At 36.3% G+C, this 21,174-nt stretch overlaps 1 protein-coding gene across 2 annotated transcripts in view; it reads right to left on the minus strand.

The window, feature by feature from the left end:
* Positions 1-330: 330 nt before the first annotated feature.
* Positions 331-21,174, minus strand: part of RRAGB (Ras-related GTP binding B) — a 43,185-nt gene continuing 22,341 nt past the window's right edge. For both annotated transcript variants that reach the window (XM_004695319.2, XM_004695318.2), the window contains 5 exons: positions 12,744-12,839; positions 10,506-10,628; positions 7,117-7,208; positions 3,717-3,832; positions 331-2,509 (listed from right to left, as the gene is read on the minus strand). In XM_004695319.2, coding sequence (XP_004695376.1) covers positions 2,412-2,509; positions 3,717-3,832; positions 7,117-7,208; positions 10,506-10,628; positions 12,744-12,839 — 525 coding nt within the window. In that variant the 3' untranslated portion in view covers positions 331-2,411. The remainder of the gene's footprint in view (positions 2,510-3,716; positions 3,833-7,116; positions 7,209-10,505; positions 10,629-12,743; positions 12,840-21,174) is intronic.

A 21,174-nucleotide genomic window follows, 5' to 3' on the forward strand; every position in this document is an offset into this window, starting at 1 on the left:
ACCCATACTCTTTATACTACAATGGTTTCCATTGCAACATTACTCTTGCTGGTGGATATGAAGCAGCAGAGTGTTTTAACAATACCCATCCAAATGATTCTGATGCATGCTCAATTTTAAGAACCGATGGTAAGTCCTCCTACAGGGAAGAAAATATGATTTGATTGTATCATGAATTCCTCATCTCCATTTCTGATTTCTTCTCTCTCTAGTGAATTATACAACTTCACTATCCACTAGTATTTTCTTCAGTTTGAAGATGGCCCCATCCTTGACCTTTCTCATGCTTTTTTTGTTTTCAATGACAAAGACTGTCTGTCCACCACCATAAAAAAGATTAAATCAAAGCATAACCTTTATTTTCTAATATTTCATTCTGTTATAGTTCTCTAAATCCAATCACTATAATCTGAGCAAAGGTTTAACCAAGGGCAAATTATTTTCTCATGCTTATCTAATTTAATGACTACATTTATCTACATCTTAAAATAAAAGCACAGTTTTAGGTAGTTCTCTCAAATTCAACCTCAGATACTGAGGATGATAGGAACATTTCAAAGCATGATTCATATCAGTCACACAACAGGCTCCTGGTTCAGTTACTCTTTAAATTTTTTTCTGGCTGATAACAGGGTAAGAATCTGAAACATCCACTGAGAACAGAACAAAACAAAACAAAAAAACACTCCTCTGCTGTAGGTTAATATAACTGCTGATAAAACTAGTCCCAAGTGGTTAAAACTTGACATTTTTTTTACCTAAATAATGTAGACTACCTAAAAGACAAAATGTTCTTTTCTGTTCAGTGAAAATGCTCTCAACCAGAGATAATAATATGGAGAAAGGAGTTGCTGTATCACATGGTATGCGCTCTTGTCATTTGTGACAATACAGATAGAACTGTAGTGTATTATGCTAAGTGAAATAAGTCAGGAGGAATGCAAATCCTACATGATTTTACTCATAATGAGAATATGGAGGAAAATAACATATAGAGGAAAATAACAAAGGAACTGATGAAACTATACCAAAACATCACTGGAAGGAAGAATGATTGCCAGTTGAGGCTACAAGATAGTGAGGGGCAGTTGGGGTGGGAGTGAAGTAGGGAGAGGTCCCAATGGTCTGGGATAAAAGAGTATGGGTGACTTGATATTGGGAGTGGTATGATAACATCCTTCTGAGAAGATGTGAACCTATTCTCCTAAAAATTGTACATTGCTTGTAAACCAGTATTATCTCAAAGAATATACAAAGCCAAGATGGATAAAGATAAAGTTCTTGTGGTCTGGATGGAGTGTCTTCATTAAATAAGACCAGGAAAGTGAGATAAGTCTATTGTGCTACAGATTCCCTACATGCTCTTGTGTTGTGTTAACTACTTATGTAAATTGAAAAAGGTCTTTGAGTAACTTTAGTGCTGTCAAGCTCCTTTTCTCCCAGTTCACAATGCTTCATCTTTTCCTTAGGTGATGAAGTCATATAGGACTCTAACTTGAAAAATATTTTAACACTACTTGATTAACGTAATGAAGGCGCACCCCACTTGGTATTATGAGTGAAATAGATAAAATTAGCCATTCTTGACTCAAAAAAGAAGACTCTGTACCATAAACTCTATTTTCCTTCTATTGAAAATTCATTCCTTCTCGTTATATCCTATAACACTCTTAACATACCTCAAGTCTGTATACAGTTTCCCCAACTGCTATCCATCAGTCCATAAAAACTAAGTTAACTTTATTTCAAATTCCTTTCACATAGTTCTCCACCTCTGAATCTTACAATTGTTTCCTACTTCCTATCATGTCCTATCTAAACTTTTCTGCTATATTTAAGATTATAATCTGGCTCTACCCTTTCCATTCAACTTTATTTTGTGCTATATTTCAACCAACATATCACCCTTCCCTAAGATAATTGAGAAATTAATTTACTTTTAGGGAAAAGTTAAAGAAACAAAGGGGGAAAATAGACACTTAAATTCCTAAAATAGACACTTAAATTCCTAACAGCAAGTTTATTTTCAGTTGAAGAATAATTTTAATGCATGCTGAGAAAACAGTATATTCCAAACATAGATTACTATCTCATAAGGAATACAACACAAGGTTGGGAAAGGCTTTGACAAACACAACTATTAGGACCATGTTATCAGAAGACCTACACTAGTAGAAGAACCTGCTATCAGAACACATACAAGCACCTACTTTATGTCATCCCAACTTCATGAACAGCTTATCTTTTAACTCTTCACTGGCTATTTGAATAAATAGCATTCAAGATAAACTGGAAAGTAGGGAAGGAGTACAGAAGTGGTCGCATCACAATATTTCAGAGCCTACATATATGAATACATTAAGATTAATTAAGAAACAGTATTTCAATTTATTTTCTGACACATTTGGCTGTTAGCGCATAAGAAGACACTGTTTAGGTCCATCCACTCTTTCCAGCTTTTCGAAGTGTTTCCTGGCATTGCGGATGTTGATCAGAGTAGCTGCAGAAGCTGAGGCGGAAGAAAATACCCAACAAATTAAGCATAGACAGTAAAAGGAATGTTTGAATATTAAAACAAATCATTTAATGCATATTGCAGAGGACCTACAGGGGATAGGAGGTACCAAGTTAACCATTATTTAATTTTCTGAATAAGTAGATTTTTCAATATTCTGAAAACATTCAAAATCAGTTAATAAAATCTTTTGGCTTGAGGCTATAAAACCCATTTGATGTTGCATTTTAATATTAACTTAAGGTAAGAAAAGTAAACATATCAGAGATAATTTAAATTTCTAGGGTCATCTTGGAAATAATGCTCAACTTTTTGTAAAATAGTTAAGGGATATGACTAATAAGACATGCAAACACCGATTACTTCCCTTTATATCCACAACATAAATATAGGAATATTGTACTTAGAAGTATATAATGACCTATAAAATGGTACAATATTTAATAATTCAGAATTCAGATTGATTAGTCTTTTGAAAATATGTACCATATAGTATATAAACCATACATTTGCATTATTTTCCTTCTTTTCTCACAGCACTCTTATTATTTAGGAAATTACAAGTATTATGAGCTCTGTAGTAGGAAGACCATACAAACACACACACACACACACACACATTTATTATAAATCACATTACAAACAGAATTAGGTAAAGCTATTATACTCTAACTATATTATATATCTATTGCTTAGAATCCAACAAAGAAAATTATGTGTAAATTTGAGATGAGACAATGCATAAAATTACTCACCCAATTACAGCCTTAGAATGGGATAGTTTCCATTAATAGTTCATATAGAAAATAACTACATGGAGATATTATGTTCTTTAAAAACTATAAATTTAGTAACTTGACTTTTGAAGTAAATACACATGTCTAATATATTTTAAGCTTCCATATATATAGATGTATATATTCCATATATATGTATATGTATATGAACATGTGTATAAATATAAAAAGTAAAAAGCTACATTAGCCTTAAAATTTTTCTTAAAATATACCTAACAAGATAATTACCATTTTAACTGTGTTAAGTGTATATTAAGTATATTTAAGGTCAGTGGCATTAAGTACATTCATACTCTTGTGCAACCATCCTCACTACAAAATAGATTTATAGTATCTAATAAATTATTAACTCTAGTTTAAAGAACACATAGTTTTGAACCTATGTCAGCTAAATTTAAACTTACGAATGGATGGATCAGACATCACAACCATCACATAAGTGTTGGATGTAAAGATGTCAATAAAAGCAGCAAAGTTAGAGTTCCTGACTTCCATGCTCTGGAAAGAGGCAGCCAGCTTGCTATAGGACAAAGGGAAAAAATTAGTAAATATAGTAATGATATAATAAATTTCTATCTTTTATGTTAAACTTTTTCATATTATTATGTCTCAAATCAATTCATTTATATGGTTAACGACTAATCCCACTTTATTTTAAATGGAAACTAATGCTGAATATAACATGTTGTGGAAAATGACTGAAATTTAAAATAGCTCGAACTTTATATTGACTGTGAAATGAAAGCAAGCTTAGGCCAAAACTTAGTTTAAAAAAATTTCTCTAACACTGGAAGTCCTGCCAGAACAATAAGACAGGAAAAAGGCATACAAGGAATTCAAATAGGGAAAGAAAAAGTAAAACTATCATTACTTGCAGATAATATGATAATTTACATGAAAGAAATTTAAAACTTCACAGAAAAACTAATCAAAACAACCAGTTTATTAAAGTAGCAGCATATAAAATCAACACACAAGTCAGTAGCCTTCCTATACATAAAAAAAAAAAAATGACAAGAAGTGGAAATTAAAAAAAATCCCCTCTACAATTAAAACAAACAAACAAAAAAATCAAATATTTGGGAATAAACCTAACAAAAGAGGTAAAAGACCTATACAAAGAAAATTATAAAACACTATTTAAAGAAATACAAGAAAACACAAAGAAATGGAAAGACGCCCCCTGTTCATGAATCAGAGGAATTAACATAGTTAAAATGGCCATCCTGCAAAAGCAATTTACAAATTTAACACTATTCCAATAAAAATCTCAATGACATTCTTCAAAGAAATAGGACAAATATTGATTAGATTATATAGAACCACAAAAACAAACAAACAAACAAAACATCAAATAGCCAAAACTCTCTTGACTGAAACAAAAGCTAATGGAGGCATCACACTCTCAGACTTCAAACTATACTACAAAGCTGCATGGTACAGAAACAAGAACAGACATACAGACCAATGGAATTGGACAGAAAACCCAGATATAAACCTACATTTTAATGGACAGCTGATCTTTGACAAAGGAGCAAAGAATATTCAACGGAACAAAGAAAGTTTGTTCAACAAATGGTGCTCGGAAACTGGGCTGCTATGTGCAAATCAATGAAGCTGGATTACTACCTCACACCATACACAAAAAAACAACTCAAAATGGGTTAAAGAACTAGACATAAGATCCGTAAACATAAAATATCTAGAAGGAAATATGGCAAAACACTACATGACATACACCTCTCTAACATCTTTAAAGATACATCACCCAAATCAAGGAGAGTGAATGAAAGGATAAACAGTTGGAACAACATCAAATTACAGATTTTCGGTACAGTAGAAGAAAGATATTACACAAAACAAAGAGGTACCCCACTGATTAGAGTAAAAATTTTGCACACAATAGTAATGATAAATGACTGATCAAAAAGATATACAAAGCTAATGAAATTCAACAAAAATTAAGTGAACAATCCTATGAAAAAGTGGCAGAAGAGCTAAAAAGACACTTCTCCAAAGGAAATGCAGACGGCCAAGAGACATATGAAAAAATGTTCAGCATCACTTGTAATAATGGAGATGCAAATTAAAACCACAATGAGATAGATACCACCTCACATCAGTGAGAATGGATCATATTATAAAAACTAACAACAACAAATGTTGTCAAGGATGTGGAGAAAAAAAAAAAAAAAACTCTCCTAAACTGCTGGTGGGAACGCAAACTGGTCCAACCACTATGGGAGGCTGTTTGGAGGCTTTTCAAGCTGCCAACAATGGAGCTTCCATAGGATCCAGTAATTCCACTCCTAGGTATCTACCCAAAGGACACAAAAACACTAATTCAGAAGGACAACTGCACCCCTACATTTATTGCTGCTCTTTTTATAATAGGGAAGAAGTGGAATCAACCCAAAAATAGATGCCCCCAAATAGATGACTGTATCAAGAAGATGTGGTACAAATACACAATGGAATATTACTCAGCGATCAAAAAAGGATAAACTCATGTCTTGTTTTCAGCAACAGGGATGGAGCTGGAAGGGATCAAGCTTAGTGAAATAAGCCAGAAAGAAAAAGTAAAGTACTGAATGGTTTCACTCATAGGAGATCAGGGGAAAATGCAATTATAATAAAATAAAAACAAAATCACTGGACAACTACAAACCAGAAACATTCTATAGGGATGGAGAGGGGAATAGGATCAAAACTGGGGAGGAAAGAGAGCATGGGATTATTGTGTTGGCACATGGGTGAATTGGTGGTGGGAAGCACACGAGGATTATAACCAAAATGAAAAAATGCACAAAATGATTAATGATGTAAAAAACCATAATAATACATATCTAGTATTTGATTTATCTAGTATTTAAGAAGCTAGTTAAAACTTTCCTATTTTTCAGACTAGTAACTAGGTCTTTTCAATATTATATTGAAATTCAAAAAATGATTCCAATACTTCTAAAATATTTAAGGCAACATACATGACATTTGCTATACCTTAAAATGTTAGCATAAACATGTCATAAAATCTCAAATTGTGCGAAAGCAAAAAAAAAAAATGACTAGTCTATTGTATAGATATCAAAGTGTTAGTAGGGTAAGAATTTGATTATTGAATCTTTATTAAACTATAATGCTGAGTCATCTATATTCACAATGCTGAAATTCAAATTGTATTTAATCAAAGCTGAGACAACATAGTTCAGCATCTCTACACTCTCTATGTTATACAATACCTGAGTCAGGTTCTCATTATTTTAAATGCTGCACATTTATAGTAATTTTTTTATTTCGTAGGACAAAGTCTCCTTTTTAAAACTCCTATGGATATCTTTTACTTATTTGTTCCCAAATAGTATTAAACATCCTAAAAGGGTGTTCTTTTTACAATTTTATATGCATTTTTATTATCAGTTGAATTTGCATTAAAGGGCAATGACTTTCACCCCAGTCAACTGTAAGTTCTCTTACAGTTTAGTTTTCCTTTTGAATGAAGAGACCTTTTAAATATGTGTATTGCTTAACAGTGTCTCCACCAATGACAGATCACATATGTCATGGTTGTTCCTAAAAGCCTTTACCATATAGCCTAGGTTAGTAGTGGACCATACTATTTAGGTTTGTTTAATAACACTCTATTATATGTGTGCAATGATAAAATTATCTATAGGTGCATTTCTCAGAACATATCACCATTGCTAAATAATACAAGCCTGCAGAAGTATAGCCAACTAGTTTCGAAACTCTCAAAAATGGCAATATATTTTTCTGGAGATAAATAGATAACACAAGATCTCTTACCTGCAGCTTAGCTTAAATTGCTTAATAATGTTGCTGATTTTCTCAAATCTGTGGGCATCACGCTGTTCTTTACACTGATAATGAGAAATCACCTACAAAGAGCATCAATACCCTTTAATTTCATGTAATATAGTCATATCATTTCTGCTATTACTCAAGATATGTGCATGCCAATCTCTACTCTATTCTTCGGCGTAGATTTGGTAACTGATTCTATCCTATCCTATATCCTACCATCATTGTGCGTGATTTCAATATCTCTATGGATTGGGACTCGCCCAGTACCATTTCTGTAATTTTATTAGGTCATTAAAGTATTATCTACTTTGTTTTATAGCTATTATTCTTCATTTCAGCCATTAAATGTTAATCTTATTTCAGTATTTCATGGGATGGTTTGTTATTTAAAAAATGTATAAATCAAATAGAAAGAAAAGAATGTCCTTGAAGTCTACTAAATGTAGTGAATTTTTAAGTAAATGTTTTCATGACAAACACGCACACCAAGTAAAAAATAGGTCATGTAACATTTTCAGATTTCAGTAATAACATACAAGTATTTCCTCCAGGCTGACTACATAGATGTAAATTTCTAATAGGAATCAAAACTGAATTACTCACCAGAAGAAAATATGCAGGGCAGTTTGATGAAAGCATGTGAAACTTTCAAAATATAATTCTTAGACAAATGGAAGAAAAAGTTCCCTTTCCTTGACTTCAATACTCTCAGTGAAAATAGTCAATAACACCTAACCATAGTCTTCAAAATACACTAAAGCCACCTGTTAGAGTTAGTGAAGAGCAGGGAGCTTATTTATGTTAGATTGACCTCTATGATCATGTGTGATGGGTACTACCAGAAGAACACTGCTGAAGGAGGATTCTTCCATGCCATTTATATGAAGACAGACTAGCTCACTTGCTTGTTACTATTCATATTAGCAGGAAAAAACAGGCCTTAGTACAGCATAATTCAAAGCAAATGACCTCTGGCAGTGGGCTGAAGCAGAAACATGCTCTTGTCTGCACTCCTTGACTCAGCTGTACCAGCTAGCAGGAAGGATAGTTCACAAATGCAGCTACGGTAACAATGTTTCTACAAAAGAAGGGGGAAAAACTACACTTTGCATTCTCTGTTTTCCATTGTTATAATAGCAAAAGCAACCAACATTTAATAGTTTGTCAACTACATACTTTTTTGCTAAGGCATATTGTTATCTCATTATACTTTAACCTACACAATAAACCTATGGCATAGATATTATCTTCAATTTATATAGAAGGAGAACCAACTTCAGGCATTGAGGAATGATAGCCATCAAAAAATGTTCAATATCTGGCCCTCCCTGGTGGTGCAGCAGGTTAAAGCACAGCACTAAGAAGCTAAAGCCACTCCACCATGAGTTCAATCCCCGCCCCAGAGGTGATCCACATGGAGCGCCAGACCTCTCCTGCCCGCCCGCTGCTCCCATCAACAGTGTACTTCATCGATCTGCCTGTGCTGCTCCCCACTCTGTCTCTGGTGAATCCTCTCACTGCTCCTGCACCTCTGGCCTATACTCCAGTTCTATATGCATAAATAAAGTAAATCTTAAAAAAAAAAAGTTCAGTATCACTTATTGTAAGGGAAATGCAAATGAAAATCACAAGGAGATATCACCTCATTCCTGTGAAAAAGGCCCATATCAAAAAGAATAAAATGAACAATATTGGTGAGGATGTGGTTAAAAACTCTTATTATTATTCACTATTATTATTCACTATTGGTATTGATACAATTTAGTGCAACCTCGTTGGAAAACAGTAGGGAGATTTCTTAAAAATGGAAATTCCATATTATGCAGCAATACCTAGTAGAGATTAGGTATTTACCCTAAAAAAAGTGAAAATTCTATATGAAAAGACTCATGTATGCCAATGTACATAGCATCACTGTCGACAATTGCCAAGCCATTGAATCAATTTAAGTATATTTACACAGAAGAATAGATAAAAATTTTGTGGAATATATGGTCAATGAAATACTACACAGTGGTGAAGAATATGAAACAGATTTTTGGGGCAAAAAGGGCAGACCTCAAGGTAATTGCTAAGTGAATAAGCCTGAAAAGGAAAGACAGATATCAGGTGGTTTAACTCATATGTAGGATATGTAGGATATGTAGGATATGTAGGATATGTAGGATACATATGTAGGATATATATACTCATATGTAGGATATATATACAGGCAAAATACCACCTTTAAATATTGGATTTAATGGAGAAACTGAATGGGTATGAAGGAGAAAGGAGTAGGGAAAGGAGGTAAAGAGATGTTGGAATAGCTCATTTGGTGGAGGGTGAATAGAACATGAAACATATGGAAGAGCAAAAATGCAATTCCAAAATTAAAAGAAAAAGAAAAAAATTAAAAAAGAAATAAGTCTAAAATCACCAAGCATTGGTAGAATTCAGAAAACAAATTATTTACAGTGAACAGCTCTTAGAAATACATTTTCTAGGGTAATCAGCAGTGCTTTTGACATCTCAAATTAATTTTTATTACTGCTATTTAAAATTTTTACTATAATAATTGGTTTTTGTACCCCCTCCATGATTGTATGACCTTCTAATAAAGTTGTTAAATTGGATTTATAAGTAAAATAAAAAATGCTAACATCCCTCGCCTGTTCATCTGTGCTCAGTATTTCCACTGATTTAATTACTGCATCTCTTGTAATGCAAACTAGGCTTTTGGTGATTATTATAATGTGTATACAAATATTGAATCATAAAGCTGGACACTTGAAATTTACATAATGTTATAAGCCATTGCTACCTAAATAAAACTTGATATAAAATTATTTTAAGCCATTTTTATAGAAAGGACTGGGAATCCAGTTTTCTCAAAAGGAAAGTATCCTTCATTTCATAATAAATGTTCAGAATAAAGAGAAATCCTTTAACAAAAAAAAGATTATTAGCCAAAATGAAATAATCTAAACTCTATAAGACATACCTATAAAATTCTAACACCTAAGACACTATATGCTGAAGGTCTTCTTTCAGGGTATTAGTAACAATCCAATCATGTATGGCACAATGTTTCAGTCAATGATGGACCACACTGATGGAGGACACTGGTCCTATTTATAGCCCAGGTATGTAATAGGCTATACCATCTTAGTTTGTGTACATTTTATGACTTTTGCACAATAGTGAAATCACCTAACGACACATTTACTAGAATATATCCCCATCATTAAGCAATGCATGACTGTACTATTTTATAATAAGGCTAGGCATGTGCAGTAAGGACAAGAAGAAAAGAGATTCTTCCTGGAAGTGGTAATATGTTCTCTGTTGCTAAGTAGAAGATGGTACTCTACAGAGTAGAAGATTCTCACCAGAAAAGTAGCTCTCTCAAATAGAAGAACTTCATCAGCCTCAATAATTTCAGCAAAATTCCTTAGGTTCATTTCCAGCTGCTGAACGTTGGGAATTAGCTGATAAACAATGCTGGACCAAGCCTAACAGAATACAAGCATAGAACAATATTACTAACAGGCAGCCAGTCCCAGACATTTACAAATGATTAAGTACAGTGTACAGATAGCAAAATATGGTGATAATTCAGTCCTACACAAATACTGGTAACAAATATAACACAAATAAATATCATGACAAAATGAAGGTAACATTTGATTTTTTTTTCCTTCAGTTGGATTTTTTAAAGTTTCAAACACATTTGCAAAATGCTGGAGAAATTTCTTTCCATTGATAATGAAATACAAATAATTTAATTCCACCAAGTTGCCTTAGAAAAAATTGAAAACTGAACAACTGGGTTAAAAAGCTCCTACCCAGTCTTTCAAATATGGACAAATATTTAAATCCAACCATGTACAAGAGATTAGAACCTAGTAATGTTATATTTAACACGCATCCAAGAATCAACTTAATGAAAATATAACTCATGGACAAATGGCCACTCTTCTCCATGGACGAACATACAAGAGAAATTAGTGGCATTATGAATCCAAAAAGCTTTTTGTCAGCCATATAGATTATGGATCAAATGTATTTTAAAATGGTCTACTGTGTTTGCCTAAAACTGACTTCATCCAGAGGAGTGTAACCAATATAAAGAGTTGAACTTAACCACACACCCCCTATATAATTGTAAGGCTCTTTAATTTTAATTTCCATTATAATAGCTCCTTCAATCTCACTCCAATTTGTCTGCTATGTTGTACAATGTTCTTTTCTCCCTTGCTAGAGGGCAGGAACTTGGTCTTATTTCTGTGTAGAATAGCACCAAGCAGGTATGAAATGAGTTCTTTCAGATTAAAAGGTAATTAAAAATTTAAGCTGTGTATGTGTTCCAACTACTGCTATTATATAGGTATGGAGCTTCTAGTTCCAAATTTCCAGGTCTGTATAAATGTCACTGCTGAATTTATCTTGGAGAAGGCACCAAAGTTAACCACAGCAGAGACATTGTCACTCACAGCAGTGTTTAGCCAATTGTCTTTGGTCGTACTGTGTATTACCATCCTTCACACCACAGTTGTTTCTTAGTGAGACATGTCCATCCTTATTCACGGTTACCTGTTCTATGGGAATGAGGCTTTGAGAGAAATCCAGCCCAAATGAATCTAGGATAGTACCTCCTACATAGGTATCTCAAAATTAGATTATCTGTCATTAGAGTGAGGCTGGGTTGACATAATATTGGGGGAAAAATGAATTAGTTAAAAAAAAAAACAATAGCTCTTTTAAAAGTCCAGCAGTTTTTCTCCTTGGAAAAGCAGTTTTCTGTGCTTCTGGTTGAAGATAGTTGTCAGATGCAGTTGATATTGAAGCTGTAGCTACCAGTGACAGAGAAGGATGCTTTCCCACCCAGAGTCAAACTTGTCATTGGATAACAGAAGCAGTCTGAAGGAAAGTTCTGACCACAGGAGGATATAAAAGGAGCCATCTTTCAAATCACTAGAAGAAAGGGAGGAAGCAGGATAAGGAAGTCTATGTGCCCATAATGTAATTTCAGCTTCATCCATAACACAGCTATTGTTGCAACCTTTACAGTTACTGCAAGCAGTCTGGTATCCATTCCAGCAATGGGAACGATCCTTTTGATTGAAAGAAAACTAGTCTCCAAATTGGCAAAAAAAAAAAAAAAAAAAAAAAAAAGTTGATGCTTACATACTCTAGGCATAGAATGCCTCATTCTAAGATTCCCTTTTCCAATCTCTCCCCTAAATATTGTTCTTCTAGTAGACTAGTTTATATCCTGTAGAGGTACCTGAATATTAGACACAGCTCCAATCAGCATTGAGATCACAACAGGTCAAAATAGAGGATGGCCAGTGAAACCTCTGTTGTCACGAAGATCAGTATCAAGTTAATCATGACCAAACTGGCTAATTCAGTGTGATTTGGTAGGTATGTCGACACAATCTAAGATCAAAACCAAAATCTCTTAAGGTTAAGTCTGATATTTTCCAAACAGTTTATTGTAGATTCTTTTTTAGTTCAATACATATAGCTGGCTAAGAAAGACTTAAAAACCTTTTAGTTTTGATAATGCCCTTCTAGCTTTTATCATGCTCTTAAAATAAGGAAATTCAGGGACATATACACACCTTATAGAGCGTTTCATCCCAGATAGATGTTCGGAAACAAGAACATTCCAATGGGCGAGACAAACGCCTCAGATCTTCTTCTCTCTCTTTAAAAATCTGAATCAAGAAGTCCAACACATTCATCAGCATATAACAGATCTACGCTATCACAGCAAAATCTGAGACATAATTATCTCAGAATATTTTAAACAGGAGCTTGTATGCTTTCCTCAATGGAATTATTTTAGTATGTATATTACTTCATAAATGAGGATGCAGAAATGACTTCAGATCAGGTTTAAAATTGCAACCACTAGAGCCCTCCCTGGTGGCGCAGCGGGTTAAAGCACAACACTAAGAAGCTAAAGCCACTTCAGCATGAGTGTGATCCCCTGGCCCCAGGCCGGGAGGTGATCCACATGGTGAGGCGGACTTCTTCTGACCCGCCCGCTGCTCCCCTCAACAGTGTTCTTCATCAGTCAGCCTGTTCTGCTCCCCACTCTGTCTCTGGTGAATCCTCTCACTGCCCCTGCACCTCTGATCTGTACCCCAGTTCTGTATGCATAAATAAATAAATCTCAATAAAAAAGTGCAACCACTATCAGAATTCTTCAGGCCGATGCTACTATTGCTAAGTACACATTTAGGACACATGCTGTAAAATAAAATTAATAATATAGAGGAGTCCTAATAAAAATATTTAACATTCCGGCCCTCCCTGGTGGCGCAGCAGGTTAAAGCACTGCACTGAGAAGCTAAAGCCACTTCCGCATGAGTTCGATTCCCGCCTGCCCCGGAGGTGACCACATGGCGCGGCAGACCTCTCCTGACCCGCCCGCTGCTCCCCTCAGCAGTGTACTTCGTCGATCTGCCTATTCTGCTCCCCACTCTGTCTCTGGTGAAGCCTCTCGCCGCCCCTGAGCCTCTGGCCTGTACCCCAGTTCTGTATGTACAAATAAAATAAATCTTAAAAAAAAAAAAATATTTAACATTCCAAATCACCAGGTTGGGGCAGTTTAAGATAGCTATATCCACATAAAGATTTTATAAATAAAAATTGTTTAACATCTGTAGATGTCTTTCTCACATACCTGTGCATAAATTCATATATATTATTTATAGACTATATTCAGTTATATGGCTATGACATCCTTACACACATTAATATCTACTTATTTTGTATATGAATCTATGTATATACATCCATATAAACATGGAAAATATTTTATACAAATACATACATACATACATATATATACATATATACATATATATATACACACACACATACACACACACACACACACAGATATTTTCCATGACGGGGTGGATTTGTAGAGGATATGTGTACACTCTAATGGTTAGATTTAGGTATCAATCCATTCCATGACATAAGAGAGATTGGAATCACTTTCTCCCATAATTACAAGCATAAAAAGTTTTTGCTCAAAGGAAGACTTAGAATTTTCGTAGCAGCACTTTCCTATGAATTAGTTGCACTAATGTTGGTGACCTGCTGCAAAGGAGATTATGGCCAGGAAATGAGATACCCCAGCTGAGAAACAGGCTGGTAGTCAGCCAGGCATAGATATATGGGGTGCAGTGAATTTCACCTGAGAGACTTTGCAGCAAGAAGTGTAGTCAAATGCAGGTGTAGGAATGGTGGGAGTCACTGGGAGTTTCATTGCCAGTGCAGGCAAGAAAAGATTATCCAATCCCTGCTAATGGAGGGAGAACAAAGAAATTTCAGGTGAAACTCTGCTGAACTTGGTTCAAGTCCAACAGGTAAAGAAATAAGACATGAGGAAGTGTAAAGAATCAAATGTACACAGCACTTATAGCCTAGACCCATGCCACAATATGGAGCAGCAAGGAGGTGGCATGAGAAGTTGGGATAACTGAAGCATTGAATGGAGCTTGCTTAGAAGAGTAGCAGAGGTGACCTCCCTCATTCCACTGACAGTCACTGAGTATTTAAGACACAGACTTTCCTCTTGTCACCAATTTACACCAAGAAAAGTAAAGATGAAGAACACTAAGCCCAGAGTAATCCAAGTACAAAAAAAGCAAATAGGCAACACAAGTCTAGGAACCAAGGAACATCTGAAAACAAGATGGAAAAGCAGAAAGAGAATGGAAGTTCAGACATTAAAGGATACAGAAATAGAGGCTATCATTTCAGTCTCTGTGCTTTAAAATAACAATAAAATGCTAAATGAGGTATTTAAAGGTCAAAGACAAATAGGAAGGTACAAGATTATAGAAAGGAGGAAAAGGAGGTCCACAAAGGAAAGAGATTGCCAAAGAGATTGAAAATATTCAAATAACACAAAGACAGGACTGAAAGTAATGAAGATAAGTAGAATTAAACTGACAACAGAGAACATTTCAGAAGTATAACGCTCAAATGTACCAATCTCCTAACTGGAAAAATTAAAAGATTTAGGGAAAGTGAAGACAATATGACAAATATCAGACTCAATTAGAAGAAGAAACAGAAATATAATGGATATTCTAGAGGGTGAAAAGAGAGAAAGGAACAGAAATACTTTTTCAAAGAATCAAAAGATAAGAGGGCTCTCCCTGGAGGCGTAACTGTTTAAAGCCAGCACTGTGAAGCTCCGGAAGCCGCTGCAGAAGCCGCTGCAGCACGAGTTGAATCCCAGGCCAGGGAGCTGACCACATGGCGCGGCAGACCTCTCCTGACTCAACCGCTGCTCCCCTCAGCAGTGTATTTCAGTCGATCTGCTTATTTGTTCCCTACTCTGTCTCTGGTGAATCCTCTCACCTCCCACACTTCTGGCCTGTACCCCAGTTCTTGTATGCATAAATAAACAATTTTTAAAAAATAAATAACAGATGAGAATTAACTGAAACTAACAAAGAAAAAAAACATGAATATATCAGAAGCAGAAAAAACCCCACAAATTTCTAAATGCAAAAAGACTTATGCCCACACAAATCATTCTTAAATTATCAAAAATCAAAGATAAAGAAAAACTTTTACAGTAGTCAAAATACGTAATATACAAAGGCACCCAAACTAGGCTTTCTTTAAATTTTACTCCAGCCACTCTCTAGGCAAGAAGAGTGAAATGAAATATTCATAATCCTAAAAAATAAGAATTGCTAGCCAGGAATACCCTGCAAAATTATCATTCAAACATGAAGGTAAAATATAGTCTTTCCCAAACAGAAGCTAATGCAGTTTATCATCACCAGAACTGCCACACAAGAAATGTTGATTCATCCACATGAAAAGAAGGAAACAAGACAGAACACCCTGAGCAAGCTGACAATAGAAATTTAAAAATAGCATAAATCAGAATACTATGAGTCAACAACAAAGCACTAAAGGGAAGGGGGAAAAGGGTAGAACCTGTGTATAGTTAAATGTCAGAGAGTTGACATCAGTCCATAAAGGACTATTTTTTTAAAAGATTTATTTATTGGGGCCCTCCCTGGTGGTACAGCGGATTAAAGCACCACAGTAAGAAGCTGAAGCCACTTCTGCATGAGTTCGATCCCGCCAGCCCTGGAGGAGATCCACATGGCGCGGCAGACCTCTCCTGACCCGCCCGCTGCTCCCCTCAGCAGTGGACTTCCTCAATCTGCCTGTTCTGCTCCCCACTCTGTCCCTGGTGAATTCTCTCACCCCCATACCCTGCACCTCTGGCCTGTACCCCAGTTCTGTATAAATAAATAAATCATAAAAAAAGATTTATTTATTTATGTATACAGAACTGGGGTACAAGGCAGAGGTGCAGGGTATGGGGGTGAGAGGATTCACCAGAGACAGAGTGGGGGTCAGAACAGCAGATTAATGAAGTACACTGCTGAGGGGAGCAGCAGGCGGGTCAGGAGAGGTCTGTCGCGCCATGTGGGTCACCTCTGGGGCCTGGGATTGAACTCATGCTGCAGTGGCTGCAATAGCTTCATAAGTACTGTGCTTTAACCCATTGTGCCACCAAGGAGGGCCCCCAAAAGGTCTTTTTAAAGTATATAAAGTTTAAAAAAAAATCACATAGTAAGCACTAACCCAAAGCCCAGAATAGAGGTACATGGAAGAAGAACTGAGCAGGCTGAGAGAATCATTAGGGAAAGTCATTCCAATGAAAGAGCAGAAAGAAAAAAGTAGAAAAAGAACAAAATATATAAAACAATGAAAAATGGATGTCACCAACATGGCTACTAAGAGTTCCTGAGATTAAGCTCTCTCTTGGATATAGTAAATAGAGGACAAACTACAGTAAACGCCAGCCAAAACTTAGATTATAGGAGCAGGATTGATGATTCCCAGGGGAAACAGGAGGAAGGTGAAAACAACTGAAGTAGAAGCAGGGATTTCCATCGGACCCTGACCACTGTCTCCCACCGAAAATCCCAGAACACCTTGACCACGTTAAGAAAAGGAGGAAAAAGAAAAAAAAAACTGAAAGCAACTGGGAAAGCAGAAACATCTGAAAACCCTAGAAGGAAAACAAAGGCCAGCGGGTTGATTGTGTAGAGGGGAGCAGGATCGCTGAAGACCCATGGGGATGAGACCAGTGTGAAGGATAAGACTCAGCCTTCTTGCTACCACTGGTCAGGCCCCAGCCCCTGGGAACACCAAGTTCACTGACACAGCTAGAGGCCGGGCTGCAGTGCTCTAGCCTTGAGCAGCAATTACCTGATAGAGGAGCCAAGCAGGGAGTGGCAGCCAGAGAAGGCATCAGCCTCTAAGGCATCAGCCTTAGACAGAGTTTGCCTCTGCTACTGAAATAGAACAGTCTCCGCTGTGAACAGGGTGCCTAGAGCTTTATTCCCCTGGGCTTTGCTCAGGGCTTGCTACAGAGCAGAAATCTGCACTTTCCACTCCCCCTGCACCTTACCGGCCAAGAGAGGTCCAACAGTCTGCACTCAACTCCTGCCATTAGCTAAAAATGTCAGGGCGTAACCATAAGCACCAAAACAGACGGGGCTTTGCCTCAAAGGGGAAATCTGAGCTTTTTTATTTTTTGCTTCCCAGGACATTACCAGTTAGCCAGGAGGGGTGCCACGGCCTGCATTCAGCTCCCACCATTAGCCAAAAACAGCAGGGTGTGGCCAAAGGCCCTGAAACAGGCAGGGCTTTTCATGAAAGGGGAAAAAAAAAATCTACCGTTTTTTCTGTTTTTCTGTTTTTTTTTTTTTTTTTTTTTTTTGGTTCCCAGGATATTGCCATCCAGCTGGGAAGGCCATGACAGCCTCCACTCAGCTCCTGGCCAGTAACAGGAAGGGCAGCAGAGTGTGGCTGCAGCTTGCTGGAGCAGATAGGGTCCCCATGTGATAATGGACAGCACACAGCACCTGGTAGTAATTAGAAGTTGGACAGTGGCGGAGCCTCCACTACTTACACATAGTAGCTCATTGGAATGGGAAACCAGGCCAGGGGTGGGACCATTGCCAAAAGGAGCACAAAGACCCCCTAAGGAAATCAGGCAACAGATGGACTGCCGCCACCAAGAACATCCCTCAGGCACCCCAGAAGAAGCACCTAGAAGAAATGCTGGCCAAATACTAGCAACTCAGTGTCTCAATGCATAGGAAACTTTTGGAAACAAATGACAGGGAGAAGAAATAATACAAATAACAAAGCAAGTCCACAGGGAAAAATTCACCACAGAAAAATCATTCAGAAAAGAACTAGTGCCTATCCTGCACAAACTCATTTAAAAAATCAAGAAAGAAGGAAAACAACCAAATACTTTCTATGAAGCCAACAGCACACTGATATCAAAACTTAAGACAACACACAAAAAAGAAAACTTCAGTCCACTCTCCCTAATGAGCATTAATGCAAAATTCCTCAATAAAATCTTAGCCAACACAATCCAACAATGCATTAAAAAAATAATTCACCACTATCAAGTGGGTTTTATACCAGGGGCACAAGGATGGTTCAACATCTCAAAATAAATCGATTTAATCCATCACATCAACTGACAAAAAAATAAAATAAAAATCTTATAATTATATCAATAGATGCAGAGAAGGCTTTCGATAAAGTTCAGCATTCATTTTCGTTCAAGGCCCTTGAAATCCTTGGAATAGAAGGAACATACTTCAACATGATAAAAGCCATATATGACAAACCCACAGCCAATATTACCCTCAACGTAGAAAAGCTGAAAGCCTTTCTTCTAAGATCAGGCACAAGACAAGGATGTCCACTATCACCATGCTCTTCAAAATAATACTGGAAGTCCTAGCCAGAACAATGAGACAGAAAAAAATGCATATAAGGAATCCAAATAGGGAAAGAAGTAAAACTATCTTTGTTTGCAGACAATATAATAATATACATGGAAAGTCCTATAATCTCCATAGAAAAACTAATCAAGCCAATTAAACAACTTAGTAAATTAGCAGGATATAAAACAACATACAAAAGTCAGTAGCCTTCCTATACACAAACAACCAATCAGAATAAGTAGAAAAAAACATTCCCTTTACAACAGAAAAAAACAAAAACCTAGTACTTGGGAGAAAACCTAACAAAAGAGGTGAAGGACCTATACAGTGAAAACTATAAAATAATAATAAAAGAAATACAAGAAGACACAAGTAAATGGAAAGATATACCCTGTTCATGGATCAGAAGAATTAACATCATTAAATTGGCCATCCTGGGCTCTCCCTGGTGATGCAATGGGTTAAAGCACCGTATTATGAAGCTCTCCAAAGCCACTGCACCATGAAATTGATGCCCCCACCAGGGAGCTGACCCACATGACGTGGCACACCTCTCCTGACTTTCCCACTGTTCCCCTCAGCAGTGTATTTTAGTAGATCTGCTTGTTCTGCTCCCCACTCTGTCTCTAGTGAATCCTCTCACCCACCACACCTCTGGTCTATACCCCAGTTCTGTAAGCATAAGTAAATAAATCATTTTTAAAAAATGGTCATCCTATGAAAAGCAATAAATTTTTAATATTATTCCCATAAAAATCGCAATGACATGCATCAAATAAATTTAAAAAAATTGATGAGATTTATATGGAACCACAAAAAAAAACTTAAATAGCCAAAACTCTTCTGACTAGAACAAAAGAGACCAAAGGCATCACAATCCCAGACTTCAAGCTATACTACAAAGCCATAATAATCAAAACTGCATGATATTGGAACAAGAACAAACAAAAAGATCAATGGATTTGAATAGAAAACCCAGATATAAACCCACAAGTTTATGGACAGCTAATCTTTGAAAAAGGAGCAAAGAATATGCAATGGAACAATGAAAGCTTGTTCAATAAATGGTTCTGGGGAAACTGGACTTCTACGTGCATAAAAATGAAGCTAGACCTCTCACACCATGCACAAAAACCAACTTGAAATGGATTAAAGAACTAAACATGGGGCCTCCCTGGTAGTGCAATGGGTTAGGATGCAGCACTTGAAATTAGCTGCAGCCACTTGAGTGTGAGTTTGATCCCAATCCTGGAGGTGATCCACATGGTGTGGCAGAACTTTCCTGACCTGCCCACTGTTCCCCTCAGCAGTGTACTTTGTCAATCTGCCTGTTCTGCTCCCCACTCTGTCTCTGGTGGATTCTCTCACCACTCATGTGCCTCTGATCTGTACCCCAGTTCTGTATGCATAAATAAATCTTAAAAAAATAAAATAAAGAACTAGACATAAGACCTGAAACCATAAAACATCTAGAAGAAAAGGTAGGCAAATCTCTGCATGACATACACCTCAATAATATCTTTAAAGTTACATCACCCAAAGCAAGGATATTAAAGGAAAGGATAAACAGCTAAGGCTACATCAAATTAACCACCTTCTATACAGCAAGAGACACTACACAAAATAATAAAGATCCACTGATTGGGAGAAAATATTTGCACACAATACAAATGAGAAAGGACTGATCACAAAAGTACACAAAGAGCTGATTAAACTCAAGCAAAATAAATAACCTCATCAAAGTATGGGCAGAGGAGCTACAAAGGCACTTCTTCAAAGAAGAAATGCAGATGCCAACAAGATATGAAAAAATGTTAAACATCACTTGTAAAAGGGAAATACAAATTAAAACCACAGTGAGAAACCATCTCACACCAGTGAGAATGGCTCATATTAAAACAACTAACAACAACAAATGTTTGCGAGGATGTAGAGAAAAAGGAACTCTCTTAAATTGCTGGTGGAAATGAAAACTGATACAACCACTATGGAAAGCTGTTTAGAGCTTTCTCAAAAGGCTAAAAATAGAGCTTCCGTATGACCAGCAATCCCACCACTAGGTATATACTCAAGAGACACAAAACATTGATTCAAAAGGACACTTGCACCCCATGTTTATTGCTGTTCTGTTTACAATAGGGAAGATGTGGAAGCAACCCAAATATCCAGCAATAGATGACTGGATTAAAAAGATGTGGTACATATCTACGATGGAGTATTACTCAGCAATCAAAAAAGA

This window comes from Condylura cristata, unplaced genomic scaffold, assembly GCF_000260355.1.
Source record: "Condylura cristata isolate star-nosed mole 26May11 unplaced genomic scaffold, ConCri1.0 scaffold00059, whole genome shotgun sequence".
NCBI classification, from domain to species: Eukaryota; Metazoa; Chordata; class Mammalia; order Eulipotyphla; family Talpidae; genus Condylura; species Condylura cristata.